Source organism: Solanum verrucosum, unplaced genomic scaffold, assembly GCF_900185275.1.
Source record: "Solanum verrucosum unplaced genomic scaffold, falcon-dt-bn FXZP01000268.1, whole genome shotgun sequence".
In the NCBI taxonomy this organism is placed as follows: Eukaryota; Viridiplantae; Streptophyta; class Magnoliopsida; order Solanales; family Solanaceae; genus Solanum; species Solanum verrucosum.
This window is the reverse complement of record NW_026019957.1, coordinates 5,265,514-5,275,516: the sequence shown is the minus strand read 5'-3', so window position 1 is coordinate 5,275,516 and position 10,003 is coordinate 5,265,514. Positions and strand designations below refer to the sequence as shown.

General features: G+C 37.2%; 2 protein-coding genes across 3 annotated transcripts in view; one reads left to right on the top strand and one right to left on the bottom strand.

Moving 5' to 3' along the window:
* The first annotated feature begins 956 nt into the window (after positions 1-956).
* Positions 957-4,053, top strand: LOC125814623 (cell division protein FtsZ homolog 1, chloroplastic-like). Its single transcript, XM_049494090.1, has 6 exons — positions 957-1,217; positions 1,979-2,078; positions 2,212-2,441; positions 2,799-2,966; positions 3,085-3,318; positions 3,451-4,053. Exons 1-6 carry the CDS (start codon positions 957-959, stop codon positions 3,715-3,717), a joined length of 1,260 nt encoding a protein of 419 aa, XP_049350047.1. The 3' UTR covers positions 3,718-4,053.
* A 276-nt stretch (positions 4,054-4,329) lies between these two features.
* Positions 4,330-10,003, bottom strand: part of LOC125814622 (syntaxin-52-like) — an 8,362-nt gene continuing 2,688 nt past the window's right edge. Inside the window, exons 2-6 of one of the 2 annotated variants that reach the window (XM_049494089.1) lie at positions 7,660-7,880; positions 6,581-6,786; positions 6,391-6,491; positions 6,216-6,260; positions 4,330-4,654 (exon numbers count right to left, since the gene is read on the bottom strand). In XM_049494089.1, the coding sequence (XP_049350046.1) occupies positions 4,523-4,654; positions 6,216-6,260; positions 6,391-6,491; positions 6,581-6,786; positions 7,660-7,877 (702 nt within the window). In that variant the 5' untranslated portion in view covers positions 7,878-7,880 and the 3' untranslated portion in view covers positions 4,330-4,522. Of the gene's footprint in view, positions 4,655-6,215; positions 6,261-6,390; positions 6,492-6,580; positions 6,787-7,659; positions 7,893-10,003 lie in introns of those variants that run through there. The other variant, XM_049494088.1, reaches the window with a different exon arrangement.

The following is a 10,003-nucleotide window of genomic DNA, read 5'->3' as shown; positions in this document are numbered from 1 at the left end:
TGATTTAGGTTCATCCTTGATTTTTCTGTGGTTATTGATTCCGAAATTTCTCTCGTGGTTACATGATTAGGGGTTTGTCATGGTAAATATGTTGTGGTTTTGAAATCTTAGATTCAGATTCAGTCTTTGAGTTAGTCGGTGGTTTGAAATAACCCTTTGAGGGTTAAGTTGTCAAGATTGATTTGGGAATCCTTTTTTTTTATATTGATTTTTGGGATAAGGTTTAAGAATGGGTTCGTTTGGAGTAGTAATTATTGAGTTCGGAAATTTCACCTCGGGGTTGATAGCGTCGAGTATTTTTTTGCCTTCTTCTACTTTATGTTCGAGGACGAACATGATTTTTAGTGGTGAATAATGTAATGACCCTAAAGGTCATTTTTGGGAATTTTCGTAAAATGACCGTTTTACCCCTCCCGATAGTTGCCCCGAGTCCTAATTATTGTATTTTCGAAGTTGGTTTGAAGGAAAATTGATGAAAAGTTGAGTTCTTCTCACCTTCTAACGCGCCTAGAGGAGGTGTTCTCACCTCCTATGACAGGTCAGCGTTTAAGTGTGTAGAAAATAGAAAAATATGAAGTTTAGGGGTAATAGAACACCCGTGAAGTTGGAGTGTATAGTTAAAATTTCGGGTATAGATTGGGAGGATTTTAGACCATTTTCTCTAAAATATATAATCAAACATAATCATATATTAATCAATCTACCTTCATAAAAAAAAATTAAAAGTGGAATATATTATAAATTTATGACCAAAAGCTTACTAAATACTGTAATTTCAGTAAAAAAAAAAAAAAACTTTTAAAATCACTCTATTTGATTGGGTTGATTTGTAATAAACCGTTAGTTATTTGAGGTAAAAACATAACCAAATCAAACCGTCAACATAATCATTAAAGTTTTTTTTTTTGTTTTGAGATACTTGTTGCCTCATTGTTGGTAAAAAGCACAGTGCATCAATGGCGGTTTTGGGACTCTCCAACACAGGAGATATATTGTCTTCTTCTTCCAATTCCTTAGAATTTTACCATAGGATTCACTCTTCTTTTGTCCCTATACAGTGGTTCCCTCTGAGGACTCGCCGGAAATGCCTCAACAAACGACAGCGTTTCAGCATTTCCAGCTCCTTGTCCCCGAAGAACTCTGCTAAAATTAAGGTTATCGGCGTCGGTGGCGGCGGCAATAATGCTGTTAACCGTATGATCGGCAGCGGGTTACAGGTGGGGATTTTGTTTTTTAAATTTCCTAAATCTGATTGCATTTTTTGTACAATCACCATTTTCCTTCAATTGCTCCTTGAGATGGTAGCCAGATTTGAATTTTCTGTCTAGGCATGTTGCTCGGACTCTTCGAAAATATTTGTGTGGTAGGAAGCCAATAACTTTTGAGCGGTTATTATATTTGTTTTGAAAAATTCAATAAATATATAAGAACTACGACTTGAGAATCCATTTGTATAGTTTGTTGTTGGTCCAATAGCAGAAAAGGAACCTATTAAGCTTTGCTGCTCTCTTAGTCAACGGTTCGAATTTAATTTGAGATGTGTGGGAATCCACACACTTCTATTCAAATCCTGATTCCGTCTCTGCAGGTCCATGTCGGGTACTCTAAACATGGTGCATTTTGAAAAATTCAACAACAATTTTGGAGAGTCCGAGCAACATAATTGTGTAGTGAAAGATGCTTTAGTGTTGGTTTGAATTATGATGTCCATGTTTTTATACTTTGCATTCAGATTATACTATCATGTTGCACTCTCATTGTGTGAGTTATGCATACCTTGTGGGCTAGGAAGACAAGCTAGAAATCACTTTCACTGCTGTTTGATCGGCCCCATTTATAATTTTATCACTTAATATTTCTTTCAAATAAGTTCATCTGTTACCATAACAAACTCAACCAAGCACAAATGTACACCCCTATTCAATTGTTAACATCTTCATTTCACATGATAAATCTCAACATTTCTGTCCAATAATAGGGTGTCGACTTCTATGCTATAAACACGGATACTCAAGCATTGTCGCAGTCTACAGCTGAGAACCCAATTCAAATTGGAGAGCTTCTAACTCGTGGACTTGGTTTGCACCTTCTTGTCTTTCTGTAGAAAAATTTATTCTACAGAAGCTCTCTTTCAGAGCAGCTAAACATATACTTATCTATATAGATTATGATAACTTGATATATTGATTTAAGTCACGTCTAGAGATGTAGGTACTGGTGGAAATCCTCTGTTGGGTGAACAGGCAGCAGAGGAGTCGAAGGAAGGCATTGCAAATGCTCTTAAAGGTTCAGATATGGTGTTTATAACAGCAGGCATGGGCGGAGGTACAGGATCTGGTGCTGCTCCTGTTGTTGCTCAAATAGCTAAAGAAGCAGGTTATTTGACTGTTGGTGTAGTCACATATCCGTTCAGCTTTGAAGGACGCAAAAGATCTCTGCAGGCAAGTACCATTTTCATCATCTTTGAAGAAGCTTATTATTGTTGTTCCATGCCGGACATCTAAATCCACTGTTTGGATCCCCAGTAGGAAAGGCGTAGACGTGGGGTTTACCATATGTGTGTGTATTCGAGGGTGGTGATGCGGGTGGGATACAACAACCTTTAATGGTAGTTAAGTGGCCTATGGTGAATCTAAAGGATTTTGAGTGCACTCTAAGGTAACATTGTAAGCAGTCTAAACCTCAACAAGATGCTCAAAGTTGTACTGACTGGTTGATTTTCTTTTCCATGATAAATCATATGTTCCCATCATCCAAAATGCTTTTGTGATTGTAATATGATCTTGGTGACCTTTCAGGCTTTGGAAGCAATTGAAAAACTTCAAAAAAATGTTGATACTCTTATAGTAATTCACAATGATCGCCTTCTCGATATTGCTGATGAACAGACACCACTTCAAAATGCTTTTCTTCTTGCTGATGATGTCCTTTGTCAAGGCGTTCAAGGAATATCTGATATAATCACTGTGAGTCCCTTCATTTCTTTCAGATCCACATGAAGTTCTCTTTTGAAGTTCATGGTACACCAGATGATTCATATAACCAAACTAAACTAATTTTGGAATCCATTCTGATTATTTGCAGATACCTGGGCTGGTAAATGTGGATTTTGCTGATGTAAAGGCAATCATGAAAAATTCTGGAACGGCAATGCTTGGAGTTGGGGCTTCTTCCAGTAGGAACCGTGCTGAAGAAGCCGCTGAACAAGCTACTCTGGCTCCTCTAATTGGATCTTCAATTCAATCTGCAACTGGAATTGTATATAACATTACTGGAGGGAAAGATATAACTTTGCAGGAGGTCAATATAGTATCCCAGGTGCACTGAACTTACCTTCTTTTATGTATTTTGTTTTTCCAAACTTTCAAGTTCTTGAAACAAACCATTTATCCTCCATTTACAAGGCAGTATTTGTATAGTGATTTGCTTGGAAAAATACGTACCTCACAGGTTGTCACAAGTTTGGCTGATCCATCTGCCAACATCATATTTGGTGCTGTTGTGGATGAGCGTTTTAATGGAGAGATCCATGTCACTATAATTGCAACTGGTTTCACACAGTCCTTTCAGAATACTCTTCTAAACAACCCTCGAGGAGCAAAGCTGGTTGATAACAGCAAAGGAACCACAGAAAGCACGGTATCACCTGATACTCTAAGCTCATCAAACTCTCCTTCCACGAAACCTCAACCACCTGCTCGGAATCTGTTCTTTTAGCTCCTAAGTTTGTTATCTCTACATTCTTTTTTTTTCTTGCACTCTACTTATTTGTTCCACAAGGGGTCAGATTTGTGTTTGCATGTAGCTGTAGAAATCATGACAAGGTTTTACGAGATGCATACCAAAATTTGGTGTTCTTCTCTTATAACATGCATGTACAGTAGGTTTACTACCTGTAACATTTTGTACCAGTTGATTATTTTCTTTCTGCCAACCCAAGTATTCACCAAACTTGGTAGGAGAAGCTTAATTTGTTGCTTTTGTAACTTTCACCTGAACAACTTGTATCTAGGCCATTACTCATTCGGAAGGGCTCCGTATAGTTTTGGGGTGTAGCATTGTTGTTATTCCTTTTCCTTTCAGCCTAGTGCTTCGGACCTATCTAATGGAGAATTTAACAAGCTATGGAGAAACTATGTTTTCCATTTTCCAACTCACCTAGTATATGTTTCCAGAGAAATTAAACCAAGTAACTTCCACTTATAACTTATATTTTTCTTTTACTTCCCACACTAATCAATGGAGTAACTTTTTTACCTATTACAAATATTTTTATTTCTTCGTTTTGTAAATTATATTGAATTTTTCAACTCATTCCTCTTTGGCCGTTTCGAAGCTCAGAAAAATCTGTCTCAAGTACATATATTCAATCAAGAATTCAAGATCATGGAACATATCAAATCAAACCAAGCAATGCATGAAAACAGAAGCAGAGGGAAGATTTCAAAAGTTCGAATTCTCCCGACTTACACTCAATGTACTAGTTCTTTTGCATTTACAGTTTACCTTTTGTCCAACCCAATTACAGATACTTGATCAACATATATATAAGTGCAACAAGTAGTACAATCCCAATCACTGATAAAAGCATGCACAAGCAAGAGCAACCACACTTTGTGCGTTTGTTCAAAATTCCAACCTTCCTCCCCACTCGCTGTTCACAGTTCAATTATCAGGAAAACCAAGAGGAAACACTAAGTTAAATGTGAACAGAGAATTATCATCAAGAGAGTATTGTAGAAGAAAGAAGATAAATGAAAGAAATGCGTCGTTCTATCAATATCCTGCATAAAAACAGAAAACTGAAAAATCTCAGACATATCACCAAGATTCATAAGTATATAACTGCTCTGTTAACATGCATTGAGACTTCTTACATTCTCCCATCCAGCAAGTACGTACTCTAGCAATCAATGGAGTATAGAAGGCCAAGCAAACTTGAAAGAAATACAAAGATAAACTTTTAGTGCAAGTCCACGAGGTAAGAGCAGCAACAGGAGGACACCAAAAATTTTCCAAGTCAAACTCTTTATTCTCCAAAGAGCCCAGTTCTTTGAACGTTATAAAAGAAATAGATTGTGCGTCGACGTAGTTTATTTCAGAGGGGACAGATATAAGCACCAAAATTCTACAAACGGCAGTATATGTTTATGAGAATCCATGGTGCAGAACACTTTGTTTAGTAAAAATAGTAAGTTTGTCCTTCTTCATCCATGGGTGTACTCCAGGAATTGCCAAATGCCCCTCTTTTCCCATTTTCTTTGGTGAATGTACAGCATTATGGTCTATAGATGAAGATTCAATGAACCGTTTAGAGCATAATCAACCTTCTCAGTCTCATTACCTGATTCCATAATGGTGTATAGCCTGGAACAAGTTTGAAATTGAACGGGTGGTTTCAAGATGGTTATGCTTGAAGTTCAGAGGATGAAAACAGAGGAGTAGACCGTGTGAAGTAGGCTCCTCTATCACCCATTGCACTTAAGGAACGAGAGAAATAGAAGAGAGTTTGAAACAGTGAAAAGCACCCTTATCTACATTAGTGCCACAATCCTATTTCTTTGGTTCATTTTTGGATAACATGTTCGAATATCACATTTTTTCTGTAGGATTATCCACTCTTTAACATATTCTCCCATCATATCAATAAAAAGGATCAATTTTCTTAGAGCATTCAGCACCCATCCCACCCCACCCCCACTTCCCCAAACAAACCAACAACAAAGAATTTTTTTACTAGGGTCATAAGCCACCACATAACTAACAATTATCAATGTCATCAAAAAGGTCCCAATAATTCTGCCTATGTGCAAAACATAGCCTTTCCTGTATAAATAAGACAGGTTTCAGTAGGTTGATGGCTAGAGCAAAGATAGTTAAGTTATGAGGAATGAAGATTGCATTGGCTAGAGCAAATGGTATTGGCTTCTTCACTACTCATTTCCTTCAGAGGAAGATCAAGAATTTAAAGTTTATGAACTCCTACAATGACCTCAAGCTAAAGTACAATAATAATTGGGCTCACAGTCGAAATATTTAGTGGATGTTTCGATCATATGCAGGGTTTGAGCAAAAGCTGGTGTTCCATGAACCCATATACCACTACACTCTTAGTGAAGTTATGAAGTGCAATCCCAGAAAAAAATTAGTACCAACATTAACAACCAACAATATCAGGTTTGCATGAGTTGTTGTAAAAGCAACAAAATTGTCACCTGAAGTCTTGAGTCAGTAACATCAACATGTTCGTCCAGGGTAGCCTGCATTGAGTCAGACAATAAAGGCACGATAAAGTCAACATCCTACTTCAATAGTAGAAAAGCAGTATTTCACAGGGAAAATAAGCTGTAGAGGTAGTTCAATAGGAACCAGCAAAAATTTAACTCATACAATGAGTCTTGTTTGCAAGTCGAGCTCCTCATTAACTGCCAATGCTATATGTTTGAAGCTCATCATAGACTCCTCCAATTTCTCAAGCCCCTCATCTTGTTCTGCATTAATAGTAAAGCCAACAAATAACATATAAAAGAAACAGAAAAGCCAATAGCAGGAGAAGTTTTCAAAGTATATAACAACATGCCTTTCATAATTTGCCTTTGAAGACCAACAACACCATAATTGTCAAGGCCTGTGGTTCTGCTCGTAGCATCTGCTGCCTTTGTTTCTGGTCCAAGCAAGCTGTCCCTATTGGCAAAGTTCGACATATTCAAAGTGGAGGCCATTTCGGTTGCTTTTGATTTTAAATTTGCAAGCATATCCTTGCGACGATTCATCTCTTTCTCTGTCCTGCATAAAGATGAAGGCTTAACAAATCTATACAGAATCACCATACAAAAAGTAATGTTATTAGGCCAATGTGTTCAAAGATATATGCAGACAGACAACTGCTACAAATTCTTGTGACACTTGCCCCTCCCCCACCCTCAAGATATTTATAAGAAAAAGGATACATTTCCCAAAGTATAAAAGTAAAAGTTCTGCAAACTAACACAACTTAGACTCTGGACATTGTCAACAGAGACTAAAGAAGAGAGCTGATTATTTGAAATACTTTCTCTTCTATAATCCTCCATTTGGACAAATCACTAACAATGACTGGTGTTTGCTATCCATTTCCCTCTTACACCCTCCATTTCAAATTGCATGCCTTGTGGCGCTTTACATTTTTAAGGGAAAGGAAGAAAATATTTGACTTAGCATAATTCAGTAGTTGCAGATTGAATATGCAACTATGCATAGTTCATGATAAGTGAGGTCAATTTGTTGTATCAGATCAATTTTTACCCTCTTAATTTAGAATTGTAAGCAAGGAAGCCAGGAAATATTTGATAGCCCAATATATTTTTTTTTCCTGATTGAAAATTGATTGACCAATATTAAAGTGGATTAGGTATGGATCACCCTGGATAAGAAGCCAAAATATGATTTCTAAAGAAAATATGACCAGAAACACATTTCAACTAATATAAGTATTCACCATCATGAAATGAAAATATACTCGGTGCAGGTCAAATACAACTATCCACTACCTATTTAGGAACATATACAAAGTTCTCTAACAGCACGACAAGAGTCATATGAACAGATTGCCAAAGTACAAGCAATTTATCACATTTAAACAACATTAAGCATAAGAAGACTCAGATTAGGAAAACTCACAAATGTTGCTTTACAGGAAGCTTAGAGTCAATAGTCTGTAAGCTATCAAGTCTAAATCCTAATATTGTGATCTTCCTCCTTATTAAAGATGAATGGCGTTGTGCTTCTGGGCCTGTTGCGGGCAACGAATTTCTTTCAGATATCATGTAAATGATGTCATCCGCGAGTTTTCCTGCTTCATTATATTCCTGGATCCAGGAGTCCCCAAAAGTAACCATTCCCTGAAGAAACATCAGAAAGATAAATAGACAAACGATGAATAAGGGAACATCCATGTTAACAATCTCTCCCCCCACCCCCAAACCAAAAAAAGAAGATAGAAAAAGGGAAAGAAAAAAAGCAATTTCTTGCCCCCTCGCAAAATGAAGATAATGTATTGGCAAGAATGTTAGATCATAAAGCAGCTATCTATCTCATTTGACCAATCAAAGACACTGCAACAGAACTGCAAGAAGAATCCATACACGGACCTTCTTTTCATCATTCAATGTGCTTTGCCACTACAAGAAGTGGGAAAGAAAGGTATGGAAAACAGAGGGCAGAGAACCATGTTCTACATCAAACAAAGGAGGGACAGAGGAACCATTACGAAAAGCAGAACCTCGAATTTGCCTTATAATTTTCCAAACCATGTGCACCACCACTGTCATTCACCTTTAGTTAAGAATCTGTAAAGAAACTAGAAGAACATTCAAGACTGGAAGTAGACATCTATTCACCAAACATGTTATCTGAGGTGCTCAACCTTAACTCCTCCAACTCTCCCCAAGGAAACAATCAATAGCGCACCAGAAAGAAGACAAGAGAAAAGAAGATAGAATAACAAGACCAAATTGCCTACATAACCATCGATCAAGAAAGACTCAAGAGCACTTAATTCATATTGAAGAAACAATTGACAAGAACAGACAGAAGATGAAGCAGAAGAAAAAAGTAAATCAGAACTTCCTAATACAACCATTTGCTGAGAAACATTTTTTTTTTGAACTTGGTAACTTTGTATTATATCACGAACCAGTACATGGGTTGTTTTGAAAACTTATATACAAGTGGCCCCAATTCTTACTGCTCTATGGCTAAATTGAGTCTACAAACATCAATTATAGAGACAGTATCATTGTTGAGTACAACTTATTACACCAAACACATAATAGCAAAATGTAGTTGAGCTTCACTTTCTGTACACTATTCTCTATGCTCTCAAAACACCTAGAGTTTTCTCTTTCCACATTGCCCACCATATTGAAGCAGAGAGAAATCTCCATCTGCCTCTATCTTTTGCTAGTACTCCTGCTTCCTCCCAACTCTTTAAAGCCTCAGAAACTTTCCTAGGCATAGTCCAGGAGATGCCTTTGAGACTTTAAAAGATTCTCCATAATTGTTGAGTGAACTTGCAATGTAGAAACAGATGGTTAACAGTCTTTAACGTCTCCCCACAAAGAAAACATCTAGAGCATAAGGCTATCCCTCCCTTCATGACATTTTCTTGAGTAAGAGCTGCTTCTTTGGCCAACAACCTGACAAAGCATGATACCTTATGGGATATTCTGTTTTTCCATACTTGTTTTCATGGCCAATTTGTAATTTGTCGGTTTGTCTGATCCATCAGTTTATAAGATCTATTGGCTTTATAAACTCCTCTATTGTTTCCTGTCCACTATAATATCCTCCCTTGTTTGAAGTCCATTGAAAGGCTCCACTGTGTTGAGAAATTCAGCTACTCTCTAAACCTCCCAGTCATTGAGTTGTCTTCTGAAGTTGAAGTTCTACCCCTGTAGTGTCCATAAATCTGCTTTAAACCCTTGTTGAATTGTAACTAAGTTGTAAACATCAGGAAATAACTCTTCCAAGTTGCCTTTCTCATGCCAGTTATCCTTCCAAAACATGGTCTTTCTCCCATCAAAAAATTTCACCTTTGAGTTGTTCTTCATTTCATCCCACAGCTAATGGACCTCCAAAGGCTGACCTCATAAGGGAAAGTCACCTCTTTGATCATCCATTTGTCTTCTGCTATATATTTATCCCAATCACACATTCCCACATCAGTTGTTTACCATTTGCGTACTTCCAATTTCATTTGAAGAGCTTTACTTTGCAAGTTTAGGTTCTTAATCACCAAACCACCATTCTTCTTTCCAGTTATCACTTTACCAAGTGAAATCCTTTCTTTTCCTTATTACCCTGCCATAGAAATTTCCTTCTAATACTGTCCAGCCTCTTGGTGACCCTTGTTGGGATAGGAAAAGGGAACATCATGTAAGTAGGAAGAGCATCAAGTACTAAATTGATTAGTGTCAATCTTTCACCCGTAGACAAGTTTTGTGTTTTCCACCTGGCTAGTTTT